This window comes from Heteronotia binoei, chromosome 5 (assembly GCF_032191835.1).
Source record: "Heteronotia binoei isolate CCM8104 ecotype False Entrance Well chromosome 5, APGP_CSIRO_Hbin_v1, whole genome shotgun sequence".
Taxonomy (NCBI): Eukaryota; Metazoa; Chordata; class Lepidosauria; order Squamata; family Gekkonidae; genus Heteronotia; species Heteronotia binoei.
Genome location: NC_083227.1, coordinates 57,644,679 through 57,666,595, shown reverse-complemented (window position 1 = coordinate 57,666,595; position 21,917 = coordinate 57,644,679). Strand labels below are relative to the sequence as shown.

The window sequence follows — 21,917 nt, the reverse complement described above, 5'->3', positions numbered from 1 at the left end:
AGGAGGGGCAATATGCTAATGAGTTATGCTAATGAGCTCTACCACCTATTTTTCTACAAATCAACCCCTGAACAGAAGTATAGTGTCCAGATCACGTGAAGTGATGGTATCGCTTTATTCTGCTCTGGTAAGACCTCACCAGGAGTATTGTGTTCAATTTTGGGCATCACATTTTATGAAGGATATAGACAAGCTGGAACAGGTCCAGAGGAGGGCAACGAAAATGGTGCAGGTTCTAGAGACCAAGTCCTATGAAGAAAGGTTGAAGGAGCTGGGGATGTTTAGCCTGGAGAGGAGGCAGCTGAGAGGTGATATGATCAGCATCTTCAAGTACTTAAAAGGCTGTCATATAGAAGATGGTGTGGAATTGTTTTCTGTGGCTCAGAAGGTAGGACTAGAACCAACGGGTTGAAATTAAAACAAAAGAGTTTCCGGCTCAACATTAGGAAGAACTTCCTGACCGTTAGAGCGGTTCCTCAGTGGAACAGGCTTCCTCAGGAGGTGATGGGCTCTGCTTCTTCGGAGGCTTTTAAATAAAGGTTAGATGGCCATCTTACAGCAATAAAGATCCTGTGAATTTAGGGGGAGGTATTTGTGAGTTTCCTGCATTGTACAAGGAGTTGGACTAGATGACCTTGGAGGTCCCTTCCAACTCTGTGATTCTATGACTCTATTACCATCATGTAATAGGATTCAATGCAATTCATTTTACTGGTTTTATATCATTGTAATTCAAAGAGAATTACAAAACAGAAAGCAATTCAGGCAGCATAAGGTATCAAATCAGCAAACAAACCTAAGGCATGACATACCATAATGCAAAAAGTGGGTTACAAAGATAGAAGACAATGCAATAAAACAGGGGTGGCCAACGGAAGCGCTCCAGATGTTTTTTGCCTACAACTCCCATCAGCTCCAGCCATTGGCCATGCTGGCTGGGGCTGAAGGGAGTTGTAGGCAAAAACATCTGGAGAGCTACTGTTGGCCACCCATGCAATAAAAGCAATACAAAACAATTCAATCAAGTGGCATAAGAACAGTGCAATAGGAACTAGTATCACAACATTTCCTTGCAAGTAGGATCTGCTGCTATACTCTCATGAGAAATTGCAGACAAAGGACACCCAGAGCAGGGGTGTCTAACTTGCGGCCGTGGGCCAAATCAGCCCCCCCACACACACAAAAGGGCTCCTATCAGGCCCCTGAACACCTTACTGTTGTCTGTTTCCTTCTCTCTCTCTCTTGTTTCCTTCTGCATCACGGCTTGCTTTGCCAGGCTTGCTCAATCGCACAGGAGCTACAGTGCAAAACCTATTTTCTCCATTGGCTGAGGCTTCTCCCTTGGGAAGGAAGGGAAAGAGGGAGAGCTTGCTTTGCCAGGCTCTCTCAATCGCACAGCAGAGCTACTGAACCAAACCTCTCTTCCATCTATTGGCTGAGACTCCTCCCCCTCCTGGTCCCGTCGGAAAAAAAAGGAAAGAGCCAGAGCTTCCTTTGGCCAGTTCCCTGGATCCCATGGGAGAGATACAAACAAAACACCAATGAGTGCTAATATTTTAATCATGTTTTAAGTTTTTTTAAAACAATCTTTAATTGTGTTTGTCTGTGTCCTTTATGAAGTTTTTCTCTCTGCTACCTGGCATTACATTTTGTGACACATGTGGCCCAACCCGACTAGGTCTCATTTGTGTCAGAGCTGGCCCTCATAACAAATGAGATCGACACCCCTGACCTAGAGTCTACAGCAGTGTTTCCCAAAGTGGGCGATATTGCCCCCTGGGGGCGCTGGAACAATCCAGGGGGGCAGTAATAGCCTTGGGTGCAATTGGAGGGTGTTGAATAAAAATAAAGGGGTGGTGGAAGCATAAAGGGAGAGGGGGGAGGGGAGGGGAGGGGAGGGGAGGGGAGGGGAGGGGAGGGGAGGGGAGGGGAGAGGAGAGGAGAGGAGAGGAGAGGAGAGGAGAGGAGAGGAGAGGAGAGGAGAGGAGAGGAGAGGAGAGGAGAGGAGAGGAGAGGAGAGGAGAGGAGAGGAGAGGAGAGGAGAGGAGAGGAGAGGAGAGGAGAGGAGAGGAGAGGGGTGTCAAAACATCACATTTCTGGGAGGTATCCAGAATTACAGTCACATAGCCACTCAGAGAAAGGAATTCCAAGGAATATGCTTGCTAATTCACCTAATGGCAGGGCATTTACTCTAGCCTTGGAGAAAAGTATTCTATACTCTATACTTGGGAACTGTTAAATGTTTACAGTAAGCAGGAAGAGACTTTGAGATTGAAAGACCTAGATAATATAGGGCGCATACCCTTCAAGCTCTGCAGCCAATACTCTATTTATCAAAATGTAGCTTGATATGATCAATTCACAAGTGGAAGAGTAATCCATTTGGTTAAAGAGCTTAAGGAAAAAACCAATTCTCTGCAGCTTGTAAAGTCGAGAAATCTACAGGGCTATGAGCACAGCATTCAACACAGATACTCATCTCCACATCATGTGACATGTGCAGAAGTCTTACGACATTAATATTCCTTTTTACAAGATTATGCTTCTAGCCTTCTGGACTGTGGAAAAGCTTGAATGGAGAGTGACCACTTTTTTAAAAATCATCATTCAAGGGCTCCCATAATATTAGAAACTTGTGGTGTTGTTGCTGTTGTGAGAAGACAGAAGAGGAAAGGATGACAGTATAAGCTACTTAGGGGCCCAACATTTTTCCCCATCTCTTTTTTTTAACCTCTCTCTTGATATTGATAAAGTATTTTTCTGATCTATAGTAAGACCAAAAATATCCAAATGTACATCCTATTTCAAAGCTTGAAATGTGGAGTTGTGTGTGTGCACTAGGCATGGGAATGAACTGAACCATGAATCACAATTTGTGCTCAAAATGGGCCAATTTGTGGTTCATTCCAAACTGGTTTGTTTGATCACATTGTACCCGAACATGAAAATAAACCAGCTTTTTTCTTGGTGGGCGTTTTCGCACTGACCTTAATCAGCAGCGACGCCCCTCTTCACCGCGCAGGATCGGCGCGGATTTCGCACTAATTGCCGTGGAGCACCCGGAAGAGCCAGAAAGTCCCGCGGCTTTTGCGGCACAAACGGAAACCGCCAAAAACCAGTTTCCATTTGCGCCGCAAAAGCCGCGGGACTTTCCGGCTCTTCCGGGTGCTCCGCGGCAATAAGTGCGAAATCCACGCCGATCCTGCGCGGTGAAGAGGGGCGTCGCTGCTGATTAAGGTCAGTGCGAAAACGCCGGGTGTGTCATTTGGTTCCTGTTTGGTAAGCTTCATGGAAGTAAAACTGACCAGAAGCAGCAGGGAGACAGGGAAAGCTGTGCTGCGTTTCTAGTCAGTTTCATTTCCAGGAAGCTGGGAGGGGAATGAAACTGACCAGAAACTCCAAGGTGGCATTCCCTTTCTTTCCCCAGCTTGACATACTCCTAGGAAAACAGTTTACTGGGGGCACTTGCTTTGGGGGGAGGGACAGTAACTCGACCCCCCAAAATCCAATTTGCACCAAACGTGGAGAGCAGGTAGAGGAGAGTCTCCTGAAGAGTATGCCACAAGTTCAGCATCTCTAGCTCACTGGGGGACCATTCTAAGCTTTCCCAAACAAAAAGAACCAACAAACCACAAAATGGATCAAGAAATAAAAAAAAACCATGAATCAACACGAACCAAAGAATCGGGCAACCCAATGAACCACAAAACAAAATGAACCACCATTTCCGCATTCTGTGACCATCCTTAATGTGAACCAATCAATTAAGCATGATCATGTGCAAGTAAGAAGCCTTCAGCTTATGGCTCAATGCACCTTTGAACCCAACCCTACTCTAGCCATGCACCACACTGGCTCTCACAGGAATGAGTTTCTCTAGTGCCACAATATGCATATTGGACTAGACTGCACCATGCAATAGTGGAAGAGAAGTTTTACTTCTCATATGAACATATGAACATATGAAGCTGCCTTACACTGAATCAGACCTTTGGTCCATCAAAGTCAGTATTGTCTTCTCAGACTGGCAGCGGCTCTCCAGGGTCTCAAGCTGAGGTTTTTCACTCCTCTTTGCCTGGACCCTTTTTTGGAGATGCCGGAGATTGAACCTGGGACCTTCTGCTTCCCAAGCAGATGCTCTACCACTGAGCCACCGTCCCTCCCCTTTCTCCATTTAGAAAACTTATATGCTGCTTCTTAGAAGATCTGTTCATTGTGGGTTACAGCTACTTTATATAACTGAGTTTGCACAAGAGCTTCTGCAAGATCAAGGGAAGATTTTTCACTTCTGACCAAAAGGCTATTGGATGCCATCATTACAGTCCAATCTGCAGGTGCTACATGATTTGATTGGAGGTCATTATGGTTTGCTAAAATACACCTTGTGCAAGTGGAAACCAAGATAAGACACAGTCAAGTTGTCTTGGCACATGGGCTACTCGCAATGACTTGGCATCTCCACTTGTGCAAGAGGTCTTACATGAGTAGGAATTTTCCATGGGATCAAACTCGTTCTATGTGGACTTCTCTCCCTAACACAGAACTGCAGGACATCCCACCCAGGTGCTCTGCAAGAGTAAGAGACCCATTATAGACAAACTTGCATATTTTTCTAGTTTGCAACATGGAAACAAAGACTAAAATATACAGGATCCTTCCCCAGGATTAAGCACCAAGGAATAACACAGGATTTACTTCTGAGTAGACTTCCTTAGGGTGCTCTCTAAATGTCAGTGTTTTGGTTTCAATGAAGTTGGAGACAATCAGCAACAACCACATATTCTATGTTCTGAATAGGGATGGGCAGTCCAACTCAGGAAAAGTTTCTTTGGCCAAGTTAAACCCTGAGGCAGACTTCATCACATGTCTAATTAGGCGGCAGCCTACACTCTAACTTCAACTGAAAAAGAGTTAGCCTCCAACTCTAACAAATCAGTTTACACCTGAGTTCTGCAAGGACACATTCTTCACCCAAAGGGTGATTAACATGTGGAATTCACTGCCACAAAAGGGGGTGGTGGCTACAAGCATAGACAGCTTCAAGAGGGGAATGGATAAGCATATGGAGCAAAGGTCCATCAGTGGCTATTAGCCACAGCTTATTGTTGGAACTGTCTGGGGCAGTGATGCTCTGTATTCTTGTGCTGGGGGGGGGGGCACAGTGAAAGGGCCTCTAGCCCCACTGGTGGACCTCTTGATGGTACTTGGGGTTTTTTGGCCACTGTGTGACAGAGAGTGTTGGACTGAATGGACCATCAGCCTGATCCATCATGGCTTATCTTATGTTCTTATTCAGCCTATTCCCAAACTGAAAGTTTGTTCATTCAGCAGCTAGAAAATATTATGTATGCAAAGCTCAGTTACAAACAAAAGAGGAGTTTCACATTCATGCCCCAGTTGCAACATGGTTTGGGGGGGTGAAACAAAATAAATACAATAACTACCCCTTTCCACCAATCCACCCAGGCAAGAGACACATGTTCAAAAGGTGAAAACATAATTCTGTAACACGCTTCCAAAAAGATATCCCATGCAATGTTATGCACAAGCATGCCATGCAAGGAGGATTCTGCCATGCTTTGGATATGTATTCTCCCTTGTACAACAAAAGTCAAGACACAGAGGTACCAAACTGACAGCATAATTCATTGTACAGGCCTCTCCTTATAAAGAAAGCAGCAAGGGTTGGGTATGCAATTTCCGCTCACCAACCAGCTCGGCGACTTCTCCCTTTTGTCCATATTGGTTTTATAATACTATCAGAGGAGACTATATTCGTTCTTCGATTATTAGTATAGCCATAAAAAGTGCCTAATTGCCCATGCAGCCCAGTTTTACTGCCGCATTGCTTTAGTGGCAAAAAGTAGCCGTGAAGTACATTGAAGCAGGATTTGTAATTTAAAAAAATTACAAATCTGAGACAACTCTGATACCACTTTTTCCCCCCTTTCTTCCAGCTCCAGATATTTACACCATAGTCTGAACTACCAGCATACGCCCACACACACCCCCAGGGGCTTTTTAGTCATCAATTTTAGCACATTATGTAATATTCTGGAAAATGATGATGGAAACCAACACACTTTTTGTTCTCTATTGTATGCCCAGATATTATTGGAAAAAATGAATTTATACACATAGCAAACCTTCACATGATTATAATTAAAGGGAACACGTGCATTGAATGCAATTCCCATTACGAACAGCATTAAATGAAGCAATCATCTCTGCAAGCCTCTCTGTTGACTCACCCTGGAAGTGGTAATTGACATGTGGCAGCCGTACACTTCTTTCCATCAACACCATGGAGAGAATCTATGGGCAATGTGGGCGAGAGGATCTAGGAAAGACTTTTTTAAGCAATTCGCTCCTTCTGAGGGATTAAAAAAACAACTGGATGCAAAATGGAATTTAAATGGATATGTCAGAAGCAGATACTCTACGGATGCCAGGCATTATTATGAAGCAGTAACCCAACAATTTAAGCAATTAAACTGATTAGAGATAATTAAACCTTAAACAGTGGCTGATGATTGAACTCCTGTGGTATTCGCCAGTAGAAATGAGTCTATTGTGAACTCCTACACCTTGTTCTTAATATAGAATGCCTCTCTTATCCTGTCCACTGTAAGAGGTGTGCGCTTCAGACACAAGCTATGGAAAATAGTGACCAGTTGTTTGTGGTGGTTGCCCCCCCCCCCAACATAACCAGGTAACTACAGTAAGCAAGAGGTGGAATACACAATCCCAGATTCTCTTTCTTTAAAAGGCTAAATGCCAAAAGAATGCAAGTTATGGAGTTTTTCAGTGTGGTACTCTGGCCAGAATATTCCCCAAGCACCGACAATGGGCATGCCTTATTTCAATGAGACTGGAGAAGAAACAGTTCTCGGTGGACCCAACAACTACAAGCCTGTACAAGCACTTAATTCCATGGATTTCACTGGAAACTAGGATAATCTAACAGGACTATAGCCATAGTTAGGCCTCTAGCTATGGTTTAAAAAAAAATAAGAAGACGCTGAATTAGACTGGCCAAGATCTCTACCTTTGTTTCCAGAGAATCTGGAAACACTGCATAATCTGTATCTCTCCTCAGCTAGACATATAACCAGCTCAAGAATGCATAGTCAAGCACATTACTGAAGAACAATGTTCTTCCAGTTTATTCTCCCTATTCCTATACCACAAACACAGAAAAGAATGAATGGAAGCTGTAAATAGCTCAAATGTTATAAAAATTAACCTTTACATCGTCTGTGACACTTTTGGTAAAGACCTCTTGACTTGCTTATTCTGAGAAAATTCAGTTTTTACTAAACGAGGGCTGCAGAATCAAAACTGTGATCCTGTACCCTAAGGTGTCATCAAGTTCAAGGAAAGTGGCAATATTTCTCAGCTCCTTGACAGAGGAGCCAAACATTAGCAGGGCAACTATGCTTAAGTTGCCCGACATGGAGACTCCACAACTTGTATCGCATCTCAGTGAAACAAGAAAATTGAAGGTGTGGCAAAAATAACCAGATTTGTGTAAGAAAACCATTCACACAAATGGCTTGCCAAGGGGCACAACCTTCCTCATAACTGTTCTGGCCATGTGAACTGCGTCTTAGTAGCATGAAGTCAAGAGACAGGCTGCCATATTTCTATCATTTAGCACTGTTCTTCTAAAATTTCCCTGATCTATAAAACATTCAGAGAACAGACACCACAGCTTATACACATACACACACATATTTATTTGATTTCTATCTCGCCCTTTCCACTTAAGTGGGCTCAGGAAGGGTTACAACATAAAATCCATACAATAAACTACATATAAATACAAAAAGCCATATCTGAAAATCTAAAATTACATCAATTAAAAACAGGAGTGGAGTTCTAGCAGGCGATTCTTTACATATTAGGTCACACACCCCTGGTGTAGCCAATCCTCCAAGAGCTTACAAAAAAGAGCCTTGTAAGCTCTTGAAGCTCTTGAAGGATTAGCTACAATGGGGTGTGCGGCCTAATATGCGAAGGAGCTCCTGCTAGAATTCCACCCCTGATTACAACCAATAAATATCATCAAGATATGGAGTGACCTTGGATCAAGTTACCCTAGGTCTGTTTCAAGTATTTACTAAAAATGGTCTGATCAGCGGGTTCCTAAACTATCAGCAGTTTCAAGCCAGCAGTTTGACCAGGCAGTTTGGGCAGAAGGGGGCCCATCATATTGGACATCCTCTGCCTCAACTAAAAGCCTGGTGGAATAGCTCTGTTTTACAGTCCCTGCGGAACTGTAACAAGTCCCACAGAGCCCTGATCTCTAGGGGGAGCTCATTCCATCAGGTCAAGGCTAGACAGACATCTTTTGGACTGGGGATTACCAGTAGATATAGGTCAGCCGATCTTAAGGCCCTTTGGGGTACATACGGGGAGAAGTATGTTGGTCCCTGGCCGCTCAGGGCCTTACACACACACACACACACACACAAGAGCCAGTTTGGTATAGTGGTTAAGAGCACAGGCTCTGATCTGGGAGAATCAGGTTTGATTCCCCACTCCACCATGCCCAACTGCTGGAGTGACCTTGGATCAGTCACAGTTCTCTCAAGAGCAGTTCTCTGAGAACTCTCTCAGCCCTACCTACCTTACAGCAGGTCTGTTGTGGGGAGGGGAAGGAGACTAAGCTGCTCCAAGTGAAGGGTGGGGTATAAATCCAACATTTTCTTCTTCTTTATAATCTGTTTGATGTGCATATGTGTAAAGCACACACAGTTTATGGCATCTTTGTAGAGTTTTCAATGCAAGAGATGTCCAGAGATGGTTTGCCATTGCCTTCCTTTGCATAATGACCCTAGAATTCTTTGGTAGTCTCCCATTCAAATCCTGAGGCTGACCATGCAGAAAAACTCAAAACCAACATGGGGAGGTGTATCATAACAGCCTTTGTGTAAATAAGAATCAGTAAGCTAGCAGGCTGTTGGATGTTCAATATTATGGCACAAACACATCACCAGAAAGAGAAGAAGGGATGAGCATGAATTGGAAAAACATGGTTTGGTTTGTGGCATGCCCAGTTTGCAAATCACAATCCATCATGAACTTTTAGCTGCCAAACAAACCAACTCACTTTGCAATGTGGTAGAATGCCTCCCCCCACAGCATGCTAGAGACACCAAATTCGCAGGGGATCACCAGATGACTCTCTTCTACCTGCCTTCCACATTTGGTGAGGATTGGATTTATGAGGTCGAAGTTACGGCCCCCAAAGAAGGTATCTCCAGTAAAGTGCTTTCCTGGGAAATGACAGGCAAAGGTTCAGGAATGTATAGAATGGACCATGTACAAGCTAGAGATATCAAGCTCACATAGGGGCCTCCCCCTGATGCTCCTCCACATGCCCACTAAGTTATGTGCAGATTGGACTTGTTCTTTGGTGGGGGATAATGCCCCCAGGAAAGTGTTTGTGGGGAAAATGTCAGGCATAGCTCAACAGTGCATGCTACACAGATCAAATGCACAAGGAACCTATTGGTGTTTCCAAAGCTAGAGAATTCTGCTTCCCCATTGCTTCAGAGTTGCTTTGCTGCCTTGAAGTTCGGTAAACATGATGATCAAATAGAGACTGTCTGGAAATGTATCAATTCACAAACTGCCACGAACTACCACAAACGGCTTAAAAGTTTATGGCCAGTCGACCTACCACAAACAGAAGTTTATGAATCACAAACCCACCAAAACCTGTCACCAATGTTAGCTCATGAGACAGTTTATGCCCATCCATAAAGTCGAGATTCTTCCATTTTGAAGTGTTCCAGATTCTACACTTAAAATATCCACAAATTCCCTTTGCCTATGCACAACCGCCATGATTCTGAAGAGCCACAAGGGAAGTGCCCACTGATATTTTTGGAGCCAGTTTGGTGTAGTGGTTAAATGTGCGGACTCTTATCTGGGAGAACCGGGTTTGATTCCCCACTCCTCCACTTGCACCTGCTGGAATGGCCTTGGGTCAGCCATATTCTGGCAGAGGTTGTCCTTGAAAGGACAGCTGCTGTGAAAGTCCTCTCAGGCCCACCCACCTCCCAGGGTGTTTGTTGTGGGGGAGAAAGATAAAGGAAATTGTGAGTCGCTCTGAGACTCTGAGATTCGAAGTGGAAGGCGGGATATAAAACCAATATCATCTTCTTCTTACTAGTTGGTGCAGCCAATTTACTCACTCTAGTAGGTGCTCATTTAGTGTTGAACTGTAAAAGAGAATTCACAGAAGATGCAATTTTTCTAAATTGAAATCTTGTGAGGCAGGAATATAACCTTTCCGGAGCTCCTTCCTCCAATGTCATCATGCTCACATGAGTAGACTACTCATGTGAAAAGTTATGTTTTGGTAGGAAAGCCAGAAGTAGTAACAACTGTATTAGAGATGAAGAAATAAGGAAAGCCAATGCCTTTAGATGGTATAATGAAATGACCAACTATATTTATCTTACATTAGTCAAAAGATCTGCAGCTGGCAAGCAAATCCCATTCCACACATAACCACAGTGTGGGCGACTGGTGGAATACAGAAGAGTAATGCCTTCTCTTGGCTAGGCATCCCAGAGTTTACAGGCAAAGCCATCCTGTCCCAAGCACTGAACCATCACATGCTCAAAGGAGGTGTGCCATTTCCTTTCCCCCTAGCCATGAAGTCTGCTTGTTGAGGATAAAGGAATCCTTCACTGAGTTACTTTCTCCGCTCCATGAAGGTACTAATGCCCCAAGCTTCTGGTCTGATAACTGTCCATTCACCCTACAAAGTGACACCTTCAGGTGCTCACCTTTACTGTGTACCAATCAACCCATGCCAAAGATGGGGCAAGGTGGAGGACAGTCCTTAAATACCCTTTCTCTGACCTCCCCCACACACACACACACGCACGCAATGCTACACACATCACATCAGGCTGGCCAGCTCCCTCTTTCTGGCTCTAACAAAGCCTGCCCCCTTCCTCCACACATTTCATCTTAGAGTAACATTTTCACATTTGAAGTACCAAGCAAAGACCATCTGAAACAGCCTCCCTATGGCAGTAATTTCTCACAGCTAAGGTTCTATGCACCAGCCCATGATGCAGTATGACTCATGCTTGAAAAGGCTTCTCATTTTTCACTCCCTGTGAGGGTCACTCACTGCCACCATAACAGAAGACAGTAGTACAGAATTTGAGTTCCGCAGCACCTTTAAGACCAACACGGTTTAATTCTGGGTATGTTTTGTGTGCATGAACACTTCTTCAGCTACCAGACAGCGGACAGTAGTGTCACAGTATAGAAATGTTTATTTATTTTTTATTTATTTTATTTATATCCTGCCCTCCCCACCGAAGGCAGGCTCAGGGCGGCTCACAGGTTAGAATCGAAAATGACCAACAAGATAAAAACATTACTACATAAAGCATAAAACAAAGCATAAAACAACATTAAAATAGCAGTTAAAAACAATGGATGCTACTACTATGATTCATCATGCAATTAAGTTTCAGTAGTCAGTGTTAAATGTTCATAGGACCCCAAATCGCCATAGCGTGGTGGGAAGTCCAGAATGATGTTAAATTCCGATTTATGAGCCTAGTCCATTGCTGTAAGTTATCCTTATGGAAAAGCAAGGTGGAAGAGTGCCGTTTTACAGGCCCTGCGGAACTGTGGGAGCTCTCGCAGGGCCCTAATGTCCTCTGGCAACTCATTCCACCAGCTAGGGGCAGCTGCAGAAAAGGCCCTGGCTCTAGTTGACTGAAGCTTCACTTCCTTGACACTGGGAACTACCAGCAGATTTTGAGATCCAGACGAAAGTGCTCGCTGAGGCATATACGGGAAAAGGCAGGACCCTGGCCATATAGGGTTTTAAAGGTTAAAACCAGCACCTTGAAGCGAATCCGGTACATTATTGGTAGCCAGTGCAGCTCTTTCAGCATAGGCTGAATGTGTTCCCATAAAGGAACTCCCATTAACAGCCTGACGGCAGCATTCTACACTAGCTGGAGATGCTGGCTTTGGGACAAGGACAGCCCCATGTAGAGGGCATTACAGTAATCCAGCCTTGAGGTGACTGTAGCATGGATCACAGTTGCCAAGTCGTCGCATTCGAGAAAGGGGACCAACTGCCACACCATCCGTAGATGGTGTTGCCTCCTGCCTCAACCATACTACACCCTCATCTTGTTCTGTCCATCATTGCCAATTGCACCGAAGGAAAAGGGGGGGACACTGCCTATTAATACTGATGTCTTACTTGCAGAGACTGAAGAAAAGCTTTCATGAGTGCTTTCTGAATCCCTGGATTCAAAACAGGGAGCTGCTGCAAAGTAAACATTTTTAAAGGAAAAGCCCAGATGTATTGAAGAATGTGGGTGCCTTTCAGCTCTATTACTTAACCGCCTATATTTATGGCTTGCATGCATAGAGGATGATGAACTAGAGATTGTTGTTATGAGAAGAACCTTGGAAACCCTCAGGATGGTGTGCTCCCTCTCAGTCATGGCTTATTTAGTCACTTCTGCATTTGCAACAAGCCGTAGTTTCATCCCAATCACAAACTGAGTCATATGCATGGTGGGGGAGGCCCCTGAGCACAAGGCCCGTTCATGTAGCAAAATAAAAAAACCCAGAAGATCAGTGGCACCTTAAAAGCTAAAACCATTTAATTTGGTGCTGTATCTAGAGTGAGCCATGAAGTCAGGTTAATGTGTTGAAGGTTCTCCGTTAAACCATCCTCCTGATGGTGGGAAGTGTTGCCAAGTTGCAGAGGACTTCTGAAGATCCTGTAGGGTTTTCAAGGAACAAGACATTCAGAGGTGGTTTGCCATTGCCTGCCTCTGCGTAGCAACCCTGGACTTCCTTGGTGGTCTCCCACCCAAGTACTATCCAAGGCTGAACCTGCTTAGCTTCCAAGATCTGATGAGATCTGGATAACCTGAGCCACCCAGGTAAGAGCAACGATCCTCCTGCTATTGATTATATTTAAGTACAAGGATATGCTTTAGTTATAAGGTGGCTGATGTTTCTCAGTTAAAGGTATCATTTTCTGAAATTTCACTTCTGTTCCTCTAAAACACAGCTTGTTACACTGAAGCTCTGTTCCTCAATATAAGCACATGTGACCTGTTCTAAATAAAGGATATTTTCCACTTCTTGCACAACTGGAACAGATATAAACAGTAGCCTGAACAAATGGCAGAGCAGAACTATACAAGAGTCTGCAACATATGAAGATCCTTTTTTTTTTTTTTGGGGGGGGGGGAGGTGAATCACACTGATTTGAAAAATACTATGTTACCTACAGTAAGCAGATAATAGACCACTGAGAACCCCAATATAATTAAAGCAAATTTAATCATATTACATTTATCTTAATTATTACAATTACAAAGAGCTTCAAAAAGAGGCTAGCTTTAGAGCTAGTATTTGCTGCAAAACCAGCTTCATTTATCTAAACTCATCTGCAGAGTCTTCCAGAGTATGAATGATTTCTAACAATACTTTTTAAGGGCAAAGACTGTAATCATTATAGCCATACACAACAGGGTTAAAAAAAATAGGCCAGCCTATCTGCAAGTCTCCTTAGCTCTGGCTACACTTGAGTGAGGTAATGGAATCTTTACAAGCATTCTAACTGGTGCGGTAAAACTGTCAGCAACCCATCACTGATAAAGAGTGCTTCTGGGAGAGCAGAGAGAGTCAGATTTTAGACTAAGCAAGATCTCAAATATATAAAAGTGTTGCAAACAATCTTTGGAGCACTTAATAACAAGCACAGAGGTTTCCATACCTGAGTGGAGCTATGCAATTGGACAGCTGGAAATCAGCTGGCGCTCTCAAACAAAGCACCATTCTCCAGAAGCTATGCCAGTGTTAACTATTTGCCATCTGATTCTGGCTGCAGACAGAAACAAGTTTCTTTTCTTGTCACCAGAATTGCTCTTCTGCTATGAAAACTTCTTAATTACTAAGAAAGCTGGCATGTTCCAAGAGTGAAATGGATAAGGAATGGGTGCAGCGCATAAATCAGGAGCACTTCTGCGTTCAAGCTGTGCTAGAAGTTAGAAGCCAGGATGGGGGGCTAAGAAGCAAGTGTAACGTATTTGACTTCCAAGGGACTAACAGTGATGAAATAAATAAGTTCTATGGCAGGGGTGGCCAAACTGTGGCTTGGGAGTCACGTGTGGCTCTTTCACACATATTGTGTGGCTCTCAAAGCCCCCACTGTCCCATCAGTCAGATTGGAGAAGGCATTTTTGTCTTTAAATCACTTCTCCAAGCTAAGCCAGCAGGCAGTTTGAAAAAAAAAACATTTAAAGTCAAAGTTGCTTTCTTTCCATCTCTCCCTCCAGCCCCCATCTATTTTTCTTCCTTTCTTCCTTCCTGCAGCTCTCAGACATCTGATGTTCATGTCTTATGGCTCTCAACCATCAGACATTTATTCTTTGTGGTTCTTATGTTAAGCACGTTTGGCCACCCCGTTCTATGGTGACCATCAACTAAATCAGAGACCACAATACTGATGCTGTACTACATCTGGGGACATTCCAATAACAATGAGTTTATTACTTGCCTTCTCAGCCCTTAGAGGGCTTTCCCATGTTATCCTCAGGAAATTTTCAACATAGGACCAATTGCACTAGATTCAGTATAGAGAAAGCTCTTGCTTCATAATAATGGCATGCAATCTCTTAACAGAACTTGACTGCTGCTTTCCAAAGCTTTAGTCCACAACTAGAAAGTTCTCCCTGCTGCTATCAACATATGATGGCTCCTTCTTCCAAACTCAGCCCTACTTGAAGCTGTGCCCACAACCCTAATCTTCAACTCTTGTTTACAACAGTCACAGCATTCAGCAACATGATGTTGCATTGTGAGAGTTGTGACTGAGTAAAGAACTATTCAACTATTATTCTGACAAAAGGGTACTTCAAACTATTAGCAAGAAGTTCTTACTCAAGAGCTTGTCTCCACTACCCAGACAAGACTAGCAGTGCCATTGACTTCAGTGGGCTTAGAAGGAGGTAACTCTGGTTAGAAAGGGACCGTAAAATATTATTGTGTAAACAAATCCTCTTAACACAACAATCCAGTTGGGTCAAGCGTATGAGTACCAATGATGGCTATTCTCAAATTAGTAAGAAATAATCATAACCTGGGTTTTTTTGGTTCTGTCTGTTCTAGGTTCAATTCCCGCCCCCCCCTCCCAAATTGTTTTGTTCCAAATCTCAGCCTCTAAAATATTCACCATTCTCTTTTGTACTTTCAATAAGTGGGGGTTTCCTATCTCCTCTTTATTGTTCATCTGCTCCCACAGTGCAGTCTTCCACAATCTTCAGTTTCAAAGTAGATGATGATTTACTGCCCAACAATGTCTTTCCAAAAGAGATTTTTTCCTGTCTGTCTCCCAAAATTTCTATAACACAACTTTTTCCTGTTTCCAAGGTATGTATAATACCATGTTTACATTCAACATGTACATGATTCCTTCCACAAGCAATTCCTGAATTTCTTTTAAATCCACCTTCTGCATTACAGTACCATACCACCTTGACCCATGTTTGTTACCTTCTGCTACAATTAGTTTTTTTCAGGGCTTTTTTGGTAGAAAAAAACCAGCAAGAACTCATTTGCCTATAAGGCCACACTCTCAATATCAAGACAGCTGGAACTGCATGTATTCCTGCTCAAAAAAAAGCCCTGTTCTTGCTTTTAAATCTTCATTCTCAGCGCTACTGACTACTTGCAACATAATCCTATTTTTCACTTGAACAGGATGAGAAAGACATGTATATGGTTGCCAGATCCCTCCCTGGCTTCTAGCAAGTGGGTGGGCAATAGGGTTGCCTGATCAAGTTGGGGAACTCCTAGAAATACATTAACGGAGCCTGGGGAGGACAACGACCTCACTGAGTACAATGCTGTAGAATCCACCCTCCAAAACATCCATTTTCTCCAAAGGAACTGATCTCTGTAGTCTGGAGAGGCTGTAACTACAGGGGATCCCCAGGTCCTACCTAGAGGCTGGCATCTCTACAGGATGTCATACAAGTCCCCTTGTAGTGAAAGATCTCAAAAATATACCAGCATAAAGGATTTTAGGTGATGGAGAACTTGGAATAAACTGGTTTATCCTGACTGCTGGCATAATTCCATTGGCACAGGCCTCAAAATAGGATGGCATTTAGGTATGGCATAGGACTTAATATCCAATATGCCCTCAGACCACAGTCCAAGCCCAAAGAGACACAGAAAAAATGAAAATTCACCATAGAATCCAACTGAAAAACAAAATCTCTCATCTCCTCCCATTCCACCTTCAAAGTATAATCAAGCATAAGATTCTGACTATACTGCACTGCTTTTAGTGCCAACATTAGCAGGGGCTACCCACCTCCACCAGCTATGGTTAATCACCTTTCATCAGTCTTTCACCAGTATTTGTTACTCTACTAATTCATTATTAAGTGTGATGTTCTCTCACTGAAAGTAGATTGATACCCACTCAGTCAGCCATGAAACCAAACACTCATTCCCGGGCTGCTTTCTGTTGATAATGCATTCTCAGTTCACTCTAGCAATTGTTTGTGACTGGATCTTCCTGGGTGAAACAGCTGTTAACAATTGCTATAGTGTATTGAGAATGCATTATCCAACAATGCATGAAAGAAGCCTTAGCCTAGCCTACCTCACAGGACTGTTCTGAGAATAAAGTGAAATGGGAGTGAATTGTGTACGCTACTCCAATCTCCTCAGTCAGGACTAACATGTGTTGTTATGCTGATCCCCAGCTTTCCACAGCTGGCACCACAGTAGGATTGTGATAGGATGTTAATGCCTCTCCTTGTTTGGCTCATTCTTCCATTTCTTCAAGACTTTCTCTCTCCAGGTTCCTCATATTTCAATTTCATCCTCACCATATTTGAAGACTGAGCACTTCACCATCTGGTCACTCTCCAACATTGCTGTTAGCCCCTGCCTAATGAAAAATCCATTTATGCGCTAAGATTCTACTCTTGAAAAAACACAGACCTGAACTTCACATCATGGCCTGTGTAGCTTTTTAAAATACACACAAACTTTACAATTCCTGGGGATAATTCACAGTAGAATCCAATTGATGTCTGTCCAATTAAGTACTTGCATTGACTCTGACGTGCATAATGTTTTCAGTGCAATTAAAAATATTTTTGAATGTGTTTCCAAAATCAAAATAAAGAGTTATATTTCAAAAGACTTGCTCATCACAAATAAGACATTGTAACTTGGCCTGCCTTCCAATCAGATACAGATACTGCTTGACAAGAAGGAATATATCATCAAAGAATTACTATTATGTTCTACAACACTGTACCATAAGGTTTTGTTATTTCATGTATAAAATACACACCGGGTTCAAATCACTTTTTGGATGTCAATACAGGAAAAGAAAGTTTTGCAGACTTACCAAGCTGAAGGTCATTACAATTACAAGGCCAACAGACCGAGACCTGGGACAGTCAACCTGGCTGCTACATTAGTTCTGTGAAACCTCAGCCTTTGCCCTAGTGGCACAGTTAGATTTTTCATACTCTGAGGCCAGGCACATTATTGGCCCTCTGCTCTTCCTACCCTTTCATGACACACAAAGCAAATAAATACAGACCAAATTATGAAATTATGCAATCATACAACCAACCGTATCTTCCCCCTCATGAAATTTCAGCACATACTCTTTAACATAAGAGCCTCAGATTCAGTGGGAGCTCACAGGAGCACAACTCCTGAACCTTTCTGAGAGTTCCACCTCCTTGTCCATGGAATAGTAGGTGCAGCTGCATAACAATCCATGGATGAGCTCCACCACCTTTTTTTCTACAAAACGACCCCTGATAAGAGGTACCCTACTGAATCAGCCCAGTGGCGTCCATCTAATCCAGCAATCTGTTATACGCAATGGCCAACCAGTTGTTCTGGAAAGCCAACAAAGTGGACAGGGGCCAAGGCTTCCCCAAATGTTACCTTGGCATTGGCATTCAGAGGTTTACTGGTTCTGGATATGGAGATTCCTTTTAGTTATCAAGGCTAGTGAAATAAATCATGCTTCACATTCACATATAGAGTGACAAGTGTGTTTATTTTCAGGTAGATTACCAAACTGGAGAATAAACCACACACACACACGTTTCCTGCTAATTAAGCAGTCATATAGAATACCTAAACAATCTGAATACAGTTTTATACTGAAGAAGAAGAAGAAGATATTGGATTTATATCCCGCCCTCCACTCCGAAGAGTCTCAGAGCGGCTCACAATCTCCTTTACCTTCCTCCCCCACAACAGACACCCTGTGAGGTGGGTGGGGCTGGAGAGGGCTCTCACAGCAGCTGCCCTTTCAAGGACAACCTCTGCTAGAGCTATGGCTGATCCAAGGCCATGCTAGCAGGTGCAAGTGGAGGAGTGGGGAATCAAACCCAGTTTTCCCAGATAAGAGTCCACACACTTAACTGCTACACCAAACTGGCTCTCTGTAGACTATACCCTGACTACAGACTCACAATTAGAAAAGTCAAATGGTCAGGTACCTATCTCTACAGGGCAGGATTAAACCATGAGGAAGCTCCTCGGCAGTCAAAATCTTGGGGGGCAACCTCGCAAATTATCTGAGTTGGAGCAGCCACCCCACCACCTGTGGTCCTTGCTGCAGCCTGCAGGCACCTTCTCAAAAGTCCCTTTGACAAAGCTATGAGGGAGAGGCAGAGAGAAGGAAACTTGGCAATGATGCCAGCAGCAGCCACACCAGACATGTCAGGCAAAGAGCACATCAGTTGCGGCTGCACATGCAGGCTGGGAGGGCTGCAAGCAGGGGGGAAACTGAGGGGGGGAGCTGGCCTAGGGCCCCTAAAGGCATGGGCCCTGTATCTCTATCTCATTTTCATCCCAGCCTTGCTCCAAGGAGCTCAAAGTCATATACATATTTATCCCGTCCTCCATCTTATCCTCACAACAACCATGTACAATAGGACAGGTTATGAGAATGTGATTCCACCAAAGGTCCAGCAGCAGGCTTCTTGTGGACTCTGTGGTCCACTAGTCAAACACTCTCTAACCATTCTGCCTTGCTGGCTCTTGAGCACTTCGAAGTCTTGTTTGTCAACAATGAAAGTGCACAGTATATCTATCTGGCAGTAATAGCATTCACATAGCACAAATAAAGCTTTTTAGTCCCATCTCTCTAGCTCGGAGCTCTAATATAACACAGGCTTGCCCATCTGAACCCTTTCAGATCCTTGCCTGTTCACCAAAATGAGTGCATTTATTCATCGACAGGACCACTCTTGTGGGAGGAGACACCAAACAATTCCACATTATAGACACCCCATGAGCCAAAACACGACCTGCCTGCCCAGCACGTTCCCCAAACAAAAAGATGAACAGTTCTCTCTCTCTCTGTTTCATACACATTTAACTATTAGTGGAAGTCTGTAACTCCCAGCCAAGGCCAAATAATGCCTCTGGTGAGAATAGCCAACAATGCCCTTTACATAATAGCAGCCACAGGGCCTTGGTCCCTCCTCCCTCGCCCAAACTGTAACACACGCTAAACAAAACTGCTATTATGGCAGGAGCCACTCACTAAACGGCTGCCTTTATCATTTCAACTGCAAAGGATGTTTCCTTTCAATATATACATATTTAAAACTTTTTTTTCTTTACAAACAGCCTGATTCAGCAGGACACAAAGTAAACACCCAATACATGGCCTGCTGCGCCCCACCCCCCTTCTTCTTCTGTAACATTCCCCTCTTCTCTCTCCCACTCCCTTTCAAAGGGCCACTCGGCTGGACAAATAAATAATCCACCTTTGTGGGAAAGCCAACTCTACAAGCTGCTGACGCTCTGCTTTGCCAGGCACACTTCTGGCACCTCACAGCCCAGCCTGTCAAACGTTCTCCTCTATGGCGGAGGGCATATCCGTGCCAGCCCATCTACACCTAGACCCGGCACAAGCAATGAAGCACGTGCAAGCCCCGCGGAAGGGTGTGTGTGTGCAAAAACAGCCAAGGCGACAATACAGGGACATTTCCCACTGGACAGTAAAGGACTCAACCTCCTCACCCCCCAAGAGTATGCAAAGCAGAAAAGGAGAAGGGGGTGGGGGCTCCTTTGGCACCAGGAACTTGGAGGGGGTCCAAAATCGGAGGTTCTAGTCCAGGGGTGGCCAAACTGCAGCTCTTTCAAACATATTGTATGGCTCTTGAAGCCCCCACTGCCCCATCAGCCAGTTTGGAGAAGGTATTTGTCTCTTTAAACCACTTCTCAAAGCCAAGCCAGCTGCGCCTTGGAGAGTGCACTTAAAATTAAAGTCACTTTCTTTCCACCTCTCCCTCCCTCTCCCCATCTATTTCTATTTCGGCCTTCCTGTCTTGCGGCTCTCAAACATCTGTTGTTTATTCTATGTGGCTCTTATGTTCAGCAAGTTTGGCCGTCCCTGTTCTAGTCAATGGGGGGGGGGGGATAAAGAATGAATACAATGGGAAGAATTGAAAGGCGAGGAAATAAACGGGAGTGGTAGGGGAACAGTGAAAAATACGTAGAGAGAAAGAAAATGAGAGGGGTAAAGGAAGGGCAAGAAGGAAAGAGGAAGAAAAGTTGCATATGGAAAGAGTCCGCAGAAAGAGAGGGGAAAGGCAAAGGGAGAGGGATGGAAAAGGGGGCGGACTAAAAACCTGACACGCGGATCAAAGCCCCCCCCCCCCCCCCGTACAAATCAAGAACTCTCGAGGGGTAAACAGAGCGTCCAAGAGATGCTCAAGGCGGCGCACTCCCACCCAGAGCAGGTGGCAGCAGTGTGTATTTTCCACTCCGTATCCGCACCGGCGAGTATAAACGCAAGGGGGGGGGGGGGGTATGCCAGATTAGCCGGTGCAATTTAGGGACGAAAAGGGCGCGAGGAGAGGGGGAGGGCGAGGGCGGCGCGGCTCTGCCCTCACCTGTTGTGCAGGGGCTGGCTTTTCAGCTCATAGTAGGTCTTCGGCTCCTCGTGAAACTCTTCGGCCACCTCGAAGTCCGGCACGATCCCCGATTCCGCCTGCATGTCCCTCTCTCCGTCCCCCGCTGCCGCCGGGCACCAAAGAGAAAGGGGAGGGGAAGGAAAAGGCAACACAACGTCCCCTCCCCCTCACTCACACACAAACCCACAAGCGCAGCCTGCCCGGCGCCCTCACGCAGTTCGCCTTTGCGCCCGGGTCTTCTACCGCTACTCTCGCCGCCGCCGAAGCCCTGGCTTGACTGTGCGGTGCCTATTGCCAGCTCTCCAATGCCCTCCTCCTCGCGCACACCCTCCTCTCGGGGCTTCCTGGGAGTTGTAGTCCACCGAGGCCCGGTCCTCTCGCAAATGTCGTAGCCGTCGCACTACGACTCCCATAGAGCGACGCGTCCGTGACGTAAGGAATGGGCGGGGCGTGGAGAGGCAGCAGCGTGTGTCCTGTCAATGTCAGCAGGAGCCCCTTGCCAAGGGTATATCGGCGCGGGCCGGAATCCTGGCTGGACGGCAGCGCTCCATCATGGTTGAAACCACGACTGTTGCTGGGAGAAATCAGACTTTGCAGGGAGACTGAAACGACGAAATCCTTCTTAGTGGTTGTCTGGTGACTGCACTTTGCACGTGATCAGAGAAACCCACACCTTTGTAACTAAATTATCTTTTTTTAAATTAAAAAAAAATCCCGGGTGTGCTTAGAACTCAGAAGTAAATTTTCTTTTCCTCCAGTCACTGCATCATCCTCATAGAAAACAGGTCCCGTGGCTAAAGTGCTGGGGCTCTCTGAATCAAATTAATAAGAGCATTTGTAAAGTGCTTTCAGCATAATGAGCACCTGGCTCTTGTTGTAATTCTTACAACATCCCTGTAAAACAAGCCAACATATGTTGCT

At 44.6% G+C, this 21,917-nt stretch overlaps 1 protein-coding gene across 5 annotated transcripts in view; it reads right to left on the bottom strand.

Annotated features, from left to right (window-relative positions):
- The window catches only part of MITF (melanocyte inducing transcription factor), a 191,040-nt gene extending 169,781 nt beyond the window's left edge, over positions 1-21,259 (bottom strand). For 3 of the 5 annotated variants that reach the window (XM_060239528.1, XM_060239529.1, XM_060239533.1), the window contains exon 1: positions 20,976-21,134. In XM_060239528.1, coding sequence (XP_060095511.1) covers positions 20,976-21,079 — 104 coding nt within the window. In that variant the 5' untranslated portion in view covers positions 21,080-21,134. Of the gene's footprint in view, positions 1-20,975 lie in introns of all 5 variants that reach the window. The other 2 variants (XM_060239531.1, XM_060239532.1) reach the window with 1 other exon arrangement.
- Between the last annotated feature and the right edge of the window lie 658 nt (positions 21,260-21,917).